Genomic DNA, 17,245 nt, shown 5'->3' on the forward strand with positions numbered 1-17,245 from the left:
AACTGAAAAAGCACTCAATGAAATTGCAATAATGAAGCACTAGAAATATAATCTGAACATTTCATTAAAGATTGGGATTTTGGCAAGAGGTCATTATGTATAACTTTGTGACCATATTACTATTCTACACCATATGCACATTTTGTGAAGCACCTTTCTCCAAGCAATGTGTTGAGGGACATAATATCAAATCAATGTGTCATTTAGGGCATAATAAATCAAAAAACGATAGCATAAAGGGATAAATATAACTTCTAGCGTACAAATGATTATAAAACTATCTGTTCCCGTTAGCTGTCAGAACATTTTTAGAGAGCATGAATATGTACCACAAGATAAATATGAACAGTTTAATCATCAGTAATGTGCGAGAAATTCATGGCAGTTTTACTGTAAACGGTTTGATTGATAAACTTTAATCAAGGAATCTAAACCTATAAAACAAACAGATGGAAATATTCATACATGTATAAAAATGCACAGCACTTTCATGTGCATGTTCAGACTGGGAATTCAGTTAATTCACAAATGTAAAGCATAATGCTTAAGAAAAATGACAAATGTAACCTAATTTAAACAAATGAGGTGATAAAAAAAAAAAATTTTTTTAGATTTGAAGTCCATGGCCATTCCTAAACAGCCATGCTAACAAACAATCTACCCTGAACAATTCATGGCAAAATGAATCAGCTACATTTGATTGTAAGCAAGTAAAATGAATAAACAAAGATGCGGTCATATGGGAAACACCATCAAAGTCCCCTGAATTTTCTACAATTACGTCAACTCTGCCACTGCACATATTTTCGCAGAGATTCTATACACACTGTGAAACTCAATAACAGTGTGATATGTCATAGAGAGTAATAGGAAAATACGTAACGCTGCGAAGGAGCCCCGTCACTTTTCCTTGTGGGTCAGAAGAAATGCAACACAAACCCAAAACATAAAATCCATATTCTGCAGCATTGATGTTAGAAGTTTCTGTATTTATCCACTGATGCAAGAGTCAAAAGCTTCAGTCATCCCCCAGCCGAAAGCCTTGACCCCAGTTATGGCGCCCACCTCCACCTCCACCTCCGCCTCCTGGCTGCTCTTGGGGCACAGGTCTCCTGGTTGGAGGAACGCCAAATCCAGACACCCCACCTCGTCGATTTGGGAACATCTGGTACCTGAGGAAAAATAGGAAAAGAAGAAATTATAGGAAAAATATAACAATAAAGCATTACAGTATCATTTTTAAGGCCTTTAATAATGCATTAAACTCTTAATAACTCCTAACTTGTTACTTTCAGCTATTAATTCATATATTCATAATATTTAATAAACAGACACTTCATTCATATCAGCACTGCTTGCGTATTGCAGCAGAATAACAGGAAGTTGAGGCCAGATGTGCAGCTAATAAACTCACAGGAACTGTGGAGTGGAGAGGAAGGACCTGCCGCCCAGGTCCATGGGGTATTTAAACATCAGAAAGAAGTAAAGGTGGCCAACTAAGTTCCCAATCAGCTCGTTGACAATACTGAAGAAAGAAATGGTTATTACCACAATTATGTCATGGAATGATGATGACATTCGAAATAACTCTGTGTGAGGCAAAAAGATTCTTACGAGCCACCGATGATATAGTTGAATCCCAGAATGACCCAAGGAAGATAGCAAGCCTGTGTTAGTGTGAACATGAACAGGTTTTAGTGTACAGCAGTATATCAAATAAAAACATACTGAATTTAATGATGCACTGAATACCTTGAATCGGGTGCCGAACCAGAAAGATACAATCACGTCACGATTTAGCTGAGCCCAGACGTACAGAACAGACATGATCAAGGGGATCATCAGGAGCTGCAAAACACAAACAAGACAACGTGTGTGAACAAATGAAGGAGGACATCAAAATGTAACATAACATACAATTTTCCTAAAAAAAAAAAAAAAAGATAAAAGATGCTTTTCAATGTAATGCAACGGTCCTTAAACAGCTAATAGGTTACATCAAAAAGCTTAATTAATTCCACGAGTGCAGAAAAATGCCAATAAATCACACAAGTTTGTCATTTTGATTAAGTAGCCCAGTTTCAAATGATGTTAGTAAGAAAAAAACTACTTTGAGAACATTTACATTGAGTTACACCAAAAAGAGTGGCTGAGTTTGCTTCTGAGGCAATTTAATGTTTGAAAGAGGATTTTTTTTTCAATTCTATCTACTAGTGTTAAAATTTAAGTCTACAGTGTTAGCATTTGTGATTCTTGTTTTAATCAACAAATAAAATGGATAAACGTTTAAATTCCAAGCTATTAAACCTTCACACAGCAGAGGAAAAATACTGGACAGCAAAACTGAACAAATGTACAAAATACCACACTAAGCAATTCAAAAACAATCACTTTTTTTTAAAGAATGAAGACAGCTTTATTATTTGACTTCCTAATAGATATCCTAAGTGCCTATCACACAAAAATTTGAGAATTCACATTTTTTTTTAAAAGAAGAAGAAAAGCAACCGACTAACCTGCATGTCCATCATTAGACCAGTTATCTGAATTATAAATGTTAAGGAAAGATAGAGTAAAATGAACATGACTCCTAGAACAGCCTTTTCTCACTGAGTGGACGCTGCATAGAATGAAGACCACATCTTCAGAGGATATTAAAGCATCTAATGCAATCCACTAAAATGCTGAATTCAGCACATTCACTGTTAATGTGGGTATGCGCTGTACAGACGCAAGTCATTTGATGACACTGACTAATCACTTGTTTGCGCTATTAAAATATTACAGTATAATGTGTACAGGACAGAAAGGATACAACAATACAAATCCAGTTGAAAAGGAGCATGAACACGTAGTCTGCTGGTCTTCCATCAAAAGCTCCTGTGACAGGGAGAAGAGATGATGAGATGTCACATCCCATAGTAACAATCATTTCACTACCTGATCAAAAACAGTTTCACACATGAAGAACAGTATTTTTTTTTACAAAACAAAAAACAAAACTGTTCATCATATTGAGATAGGAAAAGTCATGTTATAAGTCTAATAAACACTTTTATTTTATATGAAGTGGGTAACCTCATAGGGAGTGGGCTTTTGAGTTTGTGATTAGCCGAACACTTCTTTCTTTATATAAGTAACCTCCCTATAATATTGTACATTTTCACTCATGGAATATAATTAATTGTGGTTATAAATATAGCATTTTTACAATGGGCATCAGTACGTAAGTAAAAACTTGTGATGCTGCCTCCAGACCACTAGGTGTCAGTATAAAAGCCATTTCATACCAATAATTATAACTATAAAGATAACTATAACAATATCTAAATTACCGTCCACCCCAACAGACAATAAAACTGTCTAGTCGTATGTAGCTTTATGTGTTCAAGCTCTTTAAAGTCGGGTGGATTCTGCCTGGATGTCAATATTTTTTATCATTCTGAAAGTGAACAAAAACTGTTCTGAAAGTCATTCCAACAATATTGTTCCTCTGTGTTGTTAAATATAGGAACAGTAAGTCCACACAACAGTTTGAAAACAAATTTTCCAGCTGATAAAAACACCGACAGCCAATCGAAATCCATTAAGCATTCAAAGCAGCAGGTGACAGAGCTGCAGTTAAGAGGACTGTTGAATCGTAGCCCAATTAAACACAAAATTATGAGTGCACTTTTAAGTCCTAACAGACATTATTTTAATTAAAGGATGATTGATACATTTTTGGAAACAGAAGCTACCTGTTTCAAGCCTCGAGGAGTACTGGTAGAGAAAATACAAATTAACCAGGTATAGAAAACCCGTTCCTGGGCCAACTGGGAAATACAACGTCCCAGTTATCGGTCTCCATATCTGTTGAGAGAACACAGAAAAACGATTAGTAACTTGACGCAGATTACTGTTGGAGATGCCCATCAATTCTGGCTTACTGAAAGAGATGCACCAAAATACTCTTATAGGGATAGTTCACCCAAAATATTAAAGCTCTGTCCTTATTTACTCATCTTTATGTTGTTTTGACCCTGTATGTCTTCCTTATATGGAACATGAATGAAGAAGTTTGGTTTAGGGCTGCAACTAACGATTATTTTGATAATCGATTAATCTGTCGATTATTTTTACGATTAATCGATTAATCGGTTTATGTACTTATATTTTAGTTTTTTCCATTTTTTCCCCAATGAAATTATTAATAAAGGGTCTTTATCATTCAGCATAGACTTTTAAGAGATTTTAACCATTTTGCATTGTCATATCCTCATCAAAAATATACATGGAGTTGTTTTATTATGTTAGTAATCCTTTGTCGAACTCTTCTGCAATCAAAACACTGACCCATACTCTAGCAAAATTCACAAGGAGATTTCAAATATTGTTTTCACCATGGCAGTCCTTAGAGCTCCTAAAGTAGTTTAACATCCCAAACAAAGCTTAAGGAATCTTTGAGAACATATTTTCACGAAGTATAAGGATAAAACAGAATAAAATTGCAGTGCATTGTATTTTATTATTTACTGGGAAAAAGCTTTATAGCTTATGCTGTGAAATTGTAAACAATCCTTAGTGCCAATGGCATGAAACCTGAATGGAACTCACAATTTAAAGTAAAATCCATCAGAAGGTTGTCCAGAAAAAAATTTGGGACACACACAAAAAACCTTCTGTGTGAAAAAGAGCAGTGAATACTTAGAAAAGAAATGATTAAATATACTCAAACATTTAAAAACAAACGTTTCTAAAAACGCGTGTAAAACGCTAGTCGCGCCGCTTTCTCCTTCTTTCCAAAGCGCCCCTGAGGCGTCTGCCTTTGCTAAGCAACCATGACGTGCCCTCTCCATGAAGACCCGGAAATTTCAGCAAAGGATAAATGGATGCGCTGTGGACGCGCCTGGAAAAACGGGCGCATCGCACCGCGTGCGTGTCGCGACCGCGTCGCTTCCATTATGAGAGTGCATACTGCGCGCCTACATAGGAAATAACGAACTTGAGCACGCAAAAGACACGATATGTGAACGGCCCCTTAAACAGTTCAGTAGTGCAGAGTTTACAGGTTACTCTTCATTTTAAAGACTCAAAGTAAAGTACTCCCACTTCCCGCTGAATGATGCAGAGACGCTGTTCGGGAAGCACGTGACATAAAACGAGGCCAGCTATTAGCTATTCGCTACTTCACCTGCTGTACTGGCTGAGTAAAACCTCCGGTGGCGCATTACTGCCACACTTTGGTCACCGCAGATTTGAAATATGCACGAAATGAGCCGCTTATGGCAAATAAAATTTATTTAGCGACGAATCGATTACTAAATTAGTTGACAACTATTTTAATAATCGATTTTAATCGATTAAATCGATTCGTTGTTTCAGCTCTAGTTTGGTTACAAACATTCTTCAAAATATCTCCTTTTGTGGTCTGCAGAAGAAAGAAAGGCATACAGGTTTGGAACGGCATGAGGATGAGTGATAAGTATTATCCCTTTAAACTGAAGTCAAAATAGAGACAACCAGCAAGCACCATTTGTATGCGGTCACCAGCACTGGCTGAAAATGATGAAAAATGGAGTGGCTACCATGCTTGCACTGCAGATTTGATTCCCTGCACATTCTGGACTCATTATCCACAGCACAACTGCAGTTATTACACCAGACATCACGCTCGGAGAGGAACAGACACTCATCTGGTCCTTTATCCAGATTTGTTCAGTAATTCTCATGCTACAAAAACTGGGTCAGTAAACAACAAAATAATTTTTTTAACATGCAAATGCTGCACACCTTATCGTTCTCTAAAGTCCTCGGCTGTCTCATTCTCCTCCCTTTCCCTGTATCCCTCTCTCACTACTAGCGCTTTCTCTCCTCCCTTCAGCACACACAGTATCTCTGAGCTAGGAGGGTTTTTTCAGTCTGGGGGCTGTGAATCCACAGATCAGCAACACTTTGATGTTGGCGTCTGAACTGGCTCTGCGGTAGCCAGGCAGTCCAGTGGCCCCCTCACGCACTGCAGCATAAATCATGCCAGCTCACTTGTATGGAGAGGTGACCTCTGTAGACTGCAGCACAGAGAAAAGTGGGTTAAAAAGCACAGCAGGACTGGTATGCCGCGAAAGGACAGGGAGAGGTCTATTTGGCCGCTTCTCAACAGCTAAATGGTTCCTTCACAAGTCCCAATGTGAGCACTGGTTCACTGTGACGAAACACTTTATGTAACCCTTGGCTTAGCAGTATCTGCAGCGTCCTGTGTGCAATGTCTTTCCTCACTCCATAGCTGTGTTTACTTCCTATATCTGTGCCATAATACAGAAGTAACCTGTACTGTCTGGCAGGATAGAGGTCACAAAATCTTAGCTAACAGTGAGCAGACAGGAGCTGAGTTTAGAGCTTGTTCAAAGGGAGTGGATAAATCACAGAAACACCATGTAAAAATGCCCTTAATGTTTAAGTTACAAGCAAAATTGCAGCAACAAAATGAATCTATTAGCCTAGCCATTAGCAGAGGTCAAATGACTCTGTGCACATCACTCATGTCATGAAAACTGGCACAGGAAAGAGATTGAAAGCAATAATGATGCCATTAACAAGCTAGTTAATCCAAAGAAATGGGGGTTTCCAAAATACATACTGAAATAACTTCTAGGGGGCTTTACTTCTTAAGAAGTGGTGCATAATTCCCACTATAAACAGTTTAGAGACATATCTATTAGTCAGAGAGGGGGTTTCAATCTTTTACATGCCACACCAAATATAATAATCCCATTTTAAAGTTTAAAAGACAGCTATACTTTATGTATAAATACCCAGTTTATACTGTGAAAAAAATAAGATTATAAATCTGTGTAAAATATTTTTTGGAAAATATTTATGTATTTGTTTTACATAACATTATAATTTTCCCCTATTCATTGTACTGCTGCATTTTTAGGTTATTTTACTATATATTTTTATTTTATTTAATAAATATTTCAATTATTTGGTTATTTAAATGTTTTTTTATATTGTTAATTAATTTACACCGATTATCTCCAAACTTGTCCACAGAGTCCCTGGGGGTCCCAAACCCCACTTTGACAACCCCTGGTTTAAGAAGCACAAAAACTGTTCTGAAAATCTCGGGTGTCCATAATTTATATTGGTCTTTGATATTAACACATGCTACGTAACCAACCAGATGTGCTTATCATTTGGTGTAATAGTAATAAGGATGGAGTTAATGGATACAAATGTTTCTGACAAACATTAATTCTCGTTGTTTTACACTTACTTGTAGCACACAAACAAATAGCTTTGCGCCACCTGGTGGAAATTACTGAAATACCGAGAATTTTATATATATATATATATATATATATATATATATATATATATATATATATATATATATATATATATATATATATATATATATATTATAAATTACTTTGCTTAATTACATATTTTAATATATTTACCTTACAGTTGAGGCAGACTGCCAGAATTGGGCATTAGAAAAGCCGCCCTCCTTAATGAGGACAACAAGACACCATTAATTATACCATACGTCGCAAAACGTTTTCTAATAAGATAAAGCAAATAAGTTTAAAATATTTGCCATCACAGTGAGAAGCAGTGCTTGTGGAAGGAAAATAATAATTACATTTAGAAACCCAATAAAACCTGTTGTCCCGGAAGTAGCCTCAGACGCGTACTCTTCTCTCATTGGTTGAACAGAGCAGGCTGGGACGAATTTCTGTGTCTGCGCTAATTTGGATTCAAATCGTGTTTCCTGTCTTGTCGATACTAAAATATCCCAGCTGTATAACATTTTAACGGTGGCGTACAGATGGAGGGTGCGAATATACGAAATAAATTAGTATACTGTCGATGCATAAATAGCACGTGTTACGCTCTTTGCCATCTCTTATCATTCTCATTCCTCATGATCATAAAACATTGTAATAAGTGTTTGAATTCACTTCGACAACCTTTATATACCTAACATTCAGACTTCCTAAAGTACAACAAAATATTATAACGCAACCCACGTAATTTAGGCAATAATGTGCATGAGATTTTGAGCACAACTAGACTGCTGACTTCACACACTGATCAGCAGACCGTGTCGGTTCACTGCAGCACACTTCTCCTGTTACGAGGTCCATGTGTGGGCACGGGTTTAACGTTACTCCGGTAACGTTACGAGGCCTACAGCAACGCCTTGTCATCGCAGCTGCTGTCTAAATTCTTTTGAATTTAATGTAAACCTACCTGGAATTTATGAAAGAATGCCTCCGGCCATAACACAAGGTACACAGGACTGATTAATCCCAGTTTTCCTATTAGCGGCACTGCTATTGAGCCAGCAAACCAGTAACGAGTGATGAAAGGAATGTTTTTAAACCAGTCCCCGATATCTGACATCTTGCCATATGATTAGAAAGCCCGGAGATTCTCTGTAGGTTATCCGCCAATGCGGGTTAGGAAAATTAGTCTGTGAACACTTCAATCTTCTTCTATTTTGGTTCAGTCACCCTGGTGTACGCACTCCTTCCCAGTTTGGTTTACATGACGTGGCCGCGTACAGGCGCGTCCTCGTTGCGATTTTCCGTTAGATTTGACTGTCAAATTAACAGTCATGCAAATGAATTATTTTTCGAATTCGAAACAAAATGTTTATTAGCTAAACGCAGATATTTAAAAATGTAGTTTTTTGTTTAAATAATTTATATGGGTCGTATTCACATAATTTACCACCGTTATGTGTAACGTAGTGAGAATTTTATGAAATCGTTAGAAGTCTTTTATGTTGACGTCTCATTCGAGGCGTTTTGAAACCGGAAACGGCTACTTTGTGGCGCTACTTCTGGTGAAGCGAAGGTTTCTTATCATTTTATGTGATTATATTTGCAAAAATATCGCAGATAAGTAGTTTGAATGTTTTAAGAAAATTATATAGCCTACCAGTTAAATAAAAAATTGTAAGTCAATTTCTTTAAAGAGATTTCATTGAAAATGTCATTATTTATCTTCATTATTCACTTCCAAATTCTTAATTCTCAGTAACGTTAACCAGTCATTTATGTATATATGATTCACATATCTTTTCCCTTATAATAAAAGTAAATGGTGATAGAGGTTGTTATATTTTGTCTCATCTTCTTGTGTTCAATTGAAGAAAGAAAGTCAGAAGAACACGTGGATGAAAATATTATTATTTTATCTGGTAGACTATACCTTTAAATGTTCTTTTCAAAGCACGTTTGACAAACGAGTCAATGTGTAAGCAGTACGTGAGTTTGTGGATTGAATTTATGCTTTTTTTCCCCTCCCCATCAGTCCTATAGCTTCCAGATATGTCTCTAAGTTCAGTGCAGTCCACTTTGTCCACTCTGAAGTCATGTCAAGACGATATCGGAGCTTGTATGGACATGGTATCAGATGTTGCACTGGGAATAGTTGAAGCACAAGGTGAATAATTTCTGAAAGATCATGTGACTTCGAAGACTGAAGTAATGGCTGCTGAAAATTCAGCTTTCTTTTGGACATAGCACTTTACCTTTGTCTGTTTCAGGTATGGATAACAGTCCAGCTCTGAAAAAGCTGGAGGAAATGATTCTGGAGTGCTCCAGACTGGACAGAGAAATCAGTTGTTTTGTGGAGTCTGTTGATGAGAAGACTGCTCAGGTTTGTCTCATTGACTGTCACCGGTGTTTCATTGACACAAAGTCTTTGTCAAGAGTCACCGTGGCTTTCACTCGTATGTTCTGTAGGTCAGACGTGAACCTCCCGACGCCATGTTTCATCTGAGAAATGCTGTAAAGGAGCGTTTCACCGAGCTTACAGCTGGAGTTACAGATGCAGATCTGCAAAGACACAGCAAGGTTGTTGCCTTCAGAGACAGTGTCAGGAAATATGCCATGCAAGGTGAGGAACTCCCCTCTTTTCACAACACAGCATTCACAAAGCCTGCATGTTATAAGTGAGGTGATGTTGTTCCTAAATGTATATTTATGCGTATGTATATGCAGCAGGTCAAACTGCTGCTGAGAATGAAGAGGAGGAATTTGATGAGGACATTGCTGTAACACAGAGCCAGACAAACTTCACCTGCCCTCTCACCCAGGTAAACAGCAGCATCATTTCACATCATCATGTGCGCATTGTAGTGGTGTTTTATGTGTTGTTAGTTGTGTAATCACAAGTGTCATATCATTCAAACTTTATTTTTTTTACTGTTCCTTGTTCTGACAGGTTGAAATGGTCAATCCAGTGAAAAACAAGAAATGCGGTCATCACTATGACCAAGAGGCTGTACTTGAAATGATAAAGGCCAAGCACAAAAATAAGAAGAAATTTCGGTATGTAGCCACTCCTCAGTTCTGTCTTTGTTGTCCCAAATAAGTATACAGTAACTATGCATTTTTTATGTGTTCTCTATTTATAGTATAAAAACCATTGCACCTATGACGAGTCCCTGTAAAACACATATGCCAGTGTGTGTCTTTAATGTACAGTATTTGTAAACATTTTAAACACTGGATATTATTAAATTACATTTTCCCATTTTTCTTTGACCTTATCTGAAGTGAAAACTATTCTCTCCTTATTAGCAATGAACAATGCCTTTACTATGAGCCAAGTAAACAATAATAATTGTGTTATTTATTTAATGAATGAAGAACTCACCATTTGTAGTCTACTAATGAAAGTGAAAGTGAAAGTGAAAGTGAAGTGACATTCAGCCAAGTATGGTGACCCATACTCAGAATTTGTGCTCTGCATTTAACCCATCCGAAATGCACACACACAGAGCAGTGAACACACACACACACACACACACAAACTGTGAGCACACACCCGGAGCAGTGGGCAGCCATTTATGCTGCGGCGCCCGGGGAGCAGTTGGGGGTTCGATGCCTTGCTCAAGGGCACCTAAGTCGTGGTATTGAAGGTGGAGAGAGAACTGTATATGCACTCCCCCCACCCACAATTCCGTCCGGCCCGAGACTAGAACTCACAACCCTTCGATTGGGAGTCCAACCCTCTAACCATTAGGCCACGACTTCCCTGTACGGTATTAACTATTGTTTATAAACTATGAATTAATGAACTTATAGTTTAATGATTTTTAAGTACTAGTAGTGTATACTTATTATAATGTTACCACTATTTTCTGTTTTAATTATGCCTTCAGTGTCACATGATCCTTCAGAAAACATTCTTATATTCAGATTTGCTGCTAAAAAAGTTATTTATTAAATCTTGAAGTTATACCAGTGTTATCGCCACTTAAAATAATTGTGGAAGGCACCATTTTTTCAGCATCCAAAAGTGTTGAAAGTTCTAAACATTTATTTGAAATAATTTTTTTGTAACATGGTAAAATTCTTTACTTTCACTTTTGATCAATTTAAAGCATCATTTGAACCGTAGTGTATAGAATAATATAACAGCCACTGATGGCAACCTTTCTGTCCTTCTTCACAGCTGTCCTAAGGTTGGCTGTGGAAACACAGATGTTCAGCAGTCAGACCTCGAGCTGGATTTGCTTATGAAGAGAATGATTCAGAACCACAAGAGACAGAGCGGAAAAACCTAATTTGACTAAATCAGTCCTGCAGATGTTATAGTTGTTCCGTCTTTAATGGAAAAATGGTTTTGCCTGAATGTTGAAATGTACAACTGGAGTTTTGTTGTAAACTTTGGCTCATGTTATAGTTAATATATAACACATTTAAAGTTCATGTTTGTAATATAAAAATGAAGACACTGTGCTTGTCAATGCTGACATTTTTTTAAATAAACCTTTGTATATTCGTTCTCATATTGCCTCACAGTCAAACCTCAGATGAACTAGGCATTTTAACCTTCAATCCTTAGTCAAACAGAGTACGGCAATGAAATTTAAAACCTGCTTCTTTTCAAAACTCAATTCACAACCAAATATTTATTCAACATAATTGCACTGTAAAATCATCCATTAGAATCAGGCCGAAAGCCAGGCCACAAACACATGAAATCAGCACGAGACATGAAAAACTCCACTGGCCATTAAAACCAGCTTAAATTGTACAGGTTTATTACAGTATCTGCACCAACGCTTTGACTGCCCCAAAAACCTTGTGTACAACAACTAATTAAAACAATACAAACTTTGGAAATTCTTCCATGTGGAAAATTCAGTGACGCATTTTATGTCCAGACACATAAAAAGGACAGTCTTGATTTGTTATGCCCGGTAAATATTAAACCAGCATCCGAATTTGGCCCTAGGACCCTAACAGACAAATACAGGAAGAGGACCTCATGATCAAAATTCTCACCGGTTCTTTGTGATCAGTTATGAGAGACAAAGGGACACAGGCGTCGACTTAAACAACCCATTCTTTAACTCCAGAGCTTCCCATGCATTGAATTTTCGTAATTTTGACAAACAGCATTTCATCGAGTGAATTAATGAATATTAAATCATTATATTTTTACATTAACAAGTAAAAAAAAGAAAAGAAAAACGCACCACCCGGCCACATTTATACAGACCAAGACAAGTTTTTTTTTTTCATAAATCAAAAAAATGGAGAGGGCGCAAATCTTTGGCCCTTAAGAAAACCGTTGAATTAAAAAAAAAAATTGTCTCAAAAAAAAAAAAGCAAAAGCATGTCAACTCATACTGTGAATATGGATGTATACGTCCTTACAAAACACGTGATGTTACACATACCAGACACATTTCTTTCACATGATGTGCTTTTAAAAACAAACCTTATATGACTGTCTGTTTATCAGGTAACTGAACATTTCGATTGATGAGAGCTCTGCTGGACAGTCCTGTGAGCTCGGTGTCCTTGTCTGTCCTTGTGAAGGTTCGACACGCTAATACTGGGAGTCTCTGAGTCCGTTTCAGTGTTGGTCCATGTCCCCATGTCTCTTTGCACCGGTCCAAGCGTGGTGGAGGGTTGTATCTGCTGAGATTCTTAAATCGCCATGGCTCTTCTATCCAATGGTGATGCCGAAGCCACACTGAAACTTGTTCTTGCGGTGGTTAAGGAAGGCGCCTAAAGCTAACGATAGAGGAAGGGGAACTAGCTTCTTTTCCAGTGTCGCTCCCACCACCCAGTTGCTATCTAAAGAACCTGAAGAACAAGAAGAGGAGAGAGAAGCTTAGCAATAGAACCAAAAAGAAACAAGCACGAAAGTAGGTCCGCACAATTCATCAGAATAAAATCTAATAATATGAAATCAATAATATATTTGTATGTGCTAGCATTTTCAGGGCAAAGCATGGCACTGTGTTCTTACGCTGGAGCATCTCCTTATCCTCTGGAGTTTGAGCTTCTCAAGGTGGCTCCAGTCACAGTGCATGCTGCTCCATGCAGATCTCTGTATCTGCTCCGAGTTTAGATCATTTTAACATTAATTTGAAGCCACAATATGCCCCAAAAATCTTGTCAACCAAACCTATAATACACTTCTCAATCCCAAAGTGTATTCAAGGACTACACACTGGCTCTCACAGCACCATTTAGTGGTTGTGCGACTGAGACTTCAGCAAGCAAGCACATCTGCGCTGCTATTTGGACTTAACAGGAATAATGGAAACATTACATTGAACATTTATTGAATTTACCTGAGGAAAATTCCATCTCGATAATAATTGTTATTTTATCGTCCAGCCCTAATTGCAATATTAGTATTTCTTTTGTTTTTTATATCTTATTAAGAAATAAAAAATACTACTAATACAAACTAATACATCATTATTATTTTATAGCCATATTGATAGCCCTCTTATAGCCATTTTGTCACATTTTAAATCGTAATTTTTAATCAGACAGATCACAATCAGCTTGATTCCCCAAATCGTGCAGCCCTACACAAAAGTATGCAAGTAAATTCAGGAAGTTCAAGAAGGGGTTTTCAATACCTTTAAAAAGCAGATTTGCTTTAGGTACATCCAACTGATAACCAAACGACACGCTTGTGTCCTGCATCCGTGTGCTGGCCTCAAACTCGACCCCAATCTGGAGCTGTAGGAGGGGTTTAAATACATAATAGTGAGTTTAACATACAAAGAGTGTTACCTTGAGTAAGAAATCTGTCCTTTAACACATCTCTTTACTGTATGAAGTACCTGGTCATTGGCTTTGTGGTAATATGACGCATGTGCACCAGCTCCTCCAACAGTCAAAGTGGCGACATAGTTACTACCTGAAGATGAAAAACATACAGGGCCCATCAGCACATTCAATCAAATTCTGATTTTTGCCAATCCTTAAATAAATGTGACAGAGAATGATCTGCAAATAAATGACCACCTGTGTATCTGCCCACAAATGATGTGACGGTGCCCTCTTCTCCTGGCCTCCTGTGATAGACCAGTTCACCACCCAATACCAAAGCGGGAGACAAGGACTGGAGGTAGTGCGCCACAAGGATACCTAACAGAACAAATGTAAATGTAAGCTTCTACAAAAGACAGATTATCAGTCAATAATTCACATTTCGGTCTATTCCCCATCAAACTATTAAAAAATCCTACGGCCACAAACTTTTGAATGGTAGTGTATATTGGAAATATTGCATAAAAAAAATAAAAAAATAAACAACATTGAAATCGTATTGTATAGTATTTTTGGAACTTGACAGTCATGGACTACAACAACTGCAAGGTATGTTACCAGATCCAACGAGAACATCTGGGTTGCCAAGAGTAACAGAAGCTGTGAAGTCATCACCACGGTATTCTGTATCACACTGCCAGTTTACAAACTTGTGTTGCTGCGTCTGTAAGACATCATTTATTCAGGCCATTAATAACAGCACCGCATCTCATTTACACAACAGCAGATTTCTGGACAAAGCTGCAATTGTAAGAAACATTAGATCATTTGATTGGGATAAACTTCTTAAGTCTCATAAAATGTTTTTTACTTCTTGCCATATTTTTTCTGAAATGATTTTGCTCACAATACGAGACCAACCAGTTTAGCTCAAAACTGGTCCAGCTTACATTAATTGTACAATATATCTGTGTCGCATAAAAACTATGTCATGCATAGGATCTGCTGATTCCCTTTCATAGTTTGTGAACATGACTGTAAAGTCATACGTACCTGCATTGCCACTTTAGTGCGAATGCGGCTGGCAAGCTGATGGATGATCTGTGCGTTTAAACTTCCCGTGTTGTCCATGTCACCTACCATGACCGGAAAAGACTGAGGGGGACAGATTTAAAATAAACAAAAACAAAGGCATCTCAGCATTTCATTCTGAATCAATATTGGTATAGTTAGTTGACAGAAAAAATGGTGAGAGTGGTGCCGTTGTACATAAATATATGGGTGTCATAGGATTTACTAGGATTAGGAATTAGGATTTACTAACTTCAGACTTCAAACTTCCGTTTTTTTTATTACATAATTATTGGACCACTGTAATTAATTTTTTAAATGTCTTGTGAATGAATTGCTTCAAAGAGAATATTATAATAAAAATTATAATTTTAATTATAATTGAGATTTTTTTCTGTTATTTTATTATCATTAAAATACCATTACTTTTATTAATACTTTGAAAATTATTATTTTTATTAATTATTCTTTTGTTAGTTTTTAATTCATACAATCATTGAGATACTATTACAGTTTTTATTCATATTTTAAATAAATATTTTTTTATATCTTCTGTTTTCTGTATATCAAACTGAGAAAAAAACACTAGTCGGGAAAAAGCAATTAAAAAGGCTCACCTCTGCAGGTCCTGTCTGCTTGCTGCCCACGTACGTAGCTCCGAATCTGTAACCCGAGTCCCCCAAGGTGCTTAGAGTAATTGTGTGACTAACCTGAGGAAGCACATGAAGATGTGATATATAGTTTTGTCTTTTGATCTTTCACTTCTTTTTAGTGGTAAAAACAGAATTGCGTGATAACTGACCTGGAAGTGATTACTCAAGCCCTTGTTGACAACCAATCGTACCCCCTCCATCTGCAAAGGGAAGACCTCTGAGAAGCAGACAAAAAGACTAAGCAATATAATACAGATTATACAACTGCAGAAGGTTTGACAGAAAATGAGCCGAAGACAAACCTTTGCATTTGCGATGACACTCCTCAAATGTACCCGGGTTGGGGAGAGAGGACTCTGCATCTGTCCCGGGCTGCCCTTGTGTGCCTGAGGAGGATGGGACTGCAGACACTGGGGGCATGGTGAAACCTGGAGGTACAGTCACTAGACCTGCACCCCCTGGGGCACTGCCACCCCCTGAGGCTGGGGGTGGGTTTGGGGAGCTGGCAGCCAACACACTGCCCATGCTTAAGAAAAACAGAACAGTACAATAACATTGAAATAACATCCACTGACAACAACAATAGGGCAAAAGGTCACGTTACTACAGATAAAGACTGGCAGTACACAACATATTTCTGGTTCCAAAACTTGCCAACTGTCAAAACCAAATGAAAACCTTAGATCTCGCCAGGTTTACACAGTTGACAAATAACGTTAATTTAGCGGTGACTCTCTAGGCTTGAAAGCCTAGAATCTAGAAACTAGTAACGTTATCTGGCTCACTAGAGAACAGAAGTGCTCTAGGCATGTGGAGCTTCTTTCACGCCTCATTAGCTAAATAGCAGGTAAGCTAAGGTTAATGCTAGCTAACTAGCTAGCTAACATGCTATGTTGTGAAATAAAGAGTGAGTGAGACGCGAGAAAGAGGCTGTAATATATACTATCTGGAGATTAATTTCCATCCATATACGGCGGATTAATTAATAGCAAATGAATGAATACAGTTTATGTAAGCATTTGCAGGCCTCGTGCTATACTCACGTTTAGCAATGCAGTCCAGTTAAACGGCTGAAGTACGGCACCGGTAGGATGTAAGGGACAACCTACATACTCGACGTCTTGGCCCGCCCATTCCGGCTGTATTAAGATATCATTGGATAAAATACACCACAACTTCCTGATAATTGGATACTGAGTATGGCGTCATCGTGAGGTCACCGGGGAAGGAAAGGCGAGGGTTCATGTCTTGTTCTCCACTCAAGTTAGTCTTCAAGGGTATGATCTGGACATGTACTTTTGCATTTATTCTTTATTCATGCATGTTTTCATAGTGTTACCTTAACATTACAATTAAAAAATAGACGACAGCGACGTTAACAGAGCAGTTTCTTCCTAAAAAACAAAACGTTGTTTTTGAATAAGTATTATTTTAGTATCACTGAGATACTATTGTAGATTTTCTATTTATGTTTTTGATTGTTTATATATA

The 17,245-nt window shown here is 37.5% G+C and overlaps 3 protein-coding genes and 1 pseudogene across 4 annotated transcripts; 1 reads left to right on the forward strand and 3 right to left on the reverse strand.

The window, feature by feature from the left end:
- The window catches only part of LOC113059105 (tripartite motif-containing protein 46-like), a 433,352-nt pseudogene that overhangs the window by 283,498 nt on the left and 132,609 nt on the right, over positions 1–17,245 (reverse strand).
- LOC113059092 (derlin-1-like) lies at positions 340–8,559 on the reverse strand. Its single transcript, XM_026227351.1, has 8 exons — positions 8,239–8,559; positions 3,741–3,852; positions 2,816–2,880; positions 2,517–2,543; positions 1,753–1,848; positions 1,615–1,667; positions 1,415–1,525; positions 340–1,172 (listed from the first exon to the last, which is right to left on the reverse strand). Exons 1-8 carry the CDS (start codon positions 8,389–8,391, stop codon positions 1,019–1,021), a joined length of 771 nt encoding a protein of 256 aa, XP_026083136.1. The 5' UTR covers positions 8,392–8,559; the 3' UTR covers positions 340–1,018.
- Positions 8,740–11,794, forward strand: LOC113059094 (E3 SUMO-protein ligase NSE2-like). 2 transcript variants are annotated; one of them, XM_026227353.1, is made up of 7 exons: positions 8,740–8,847; positions 9,307–9,438; positions 9,542–9,654; positions 9,741–9,894; positions 9,999–10,093; positions 10,222–10,328; positions 11,458–11,794. In XM_026227353.1, the coding sequence occupies exons 2-7, from the start codon at positions 9,324–9,326 to the stop codon at positions 11,567–11,569; spliced, it is 696 nt and encodes a 231-aa protein (XP_026083138.1). In that variant the 5' UTR covers positions 8,740–8,847; positions 9,307–9,323; the 3' UTR covers positions 11,570–11,794. The 2 variants fall into 2 exon arrangements, with proteins under 2 accessions (XP_026083138.1, XP_026083139.1); XM_026227354.1 differs by lacking the exon at positions 8,740–8,847 and adding an exon at positions 8,927–8,948.
- Positions 11,899–16,886, reverse strand: LOC113059087 (mitochondrial import receptor subunit TOM40 homolog). Its single transcript, XM_026227345.1, has 10 exons — positions 16,798–16,886; positions 16,057–16,280; positions 15,904–15,971; positions 15,719–15,811; positions 15,084–15,185; positions 14,649–14,754; positions 14,286–14,408; positions 14,102–14,178; positions 13,895–13,997; positions 11,899–13,103 (listed from the first exon to the last, which is right to left on the reverse strand). The coding sequence occupies exons 2-10, from the start codon at positions 16,277–16,279 to the stop codon at positions 12,964–12,966; spliced, it is 1,035 nt and encodes a 344-aa protein (XP_026083130.1). The 5' UTR covers position 16,280; positions 16,798–16,886; the 3' UTR covers positions 11,899–12,963.

Source organism: Carassius auratus, chromosome 41 (assembly GCF_003368295.1).
Source record: "Carassius auratus strain Wakin chromosome 41, ASM336829v1, whole genome shotgun sequence".
NCBI lineage: Eukaryota > Metazoa > Chordata > Actinopteri > Cypriniformes > Cyprinidae > Carassius > Carassius auratus.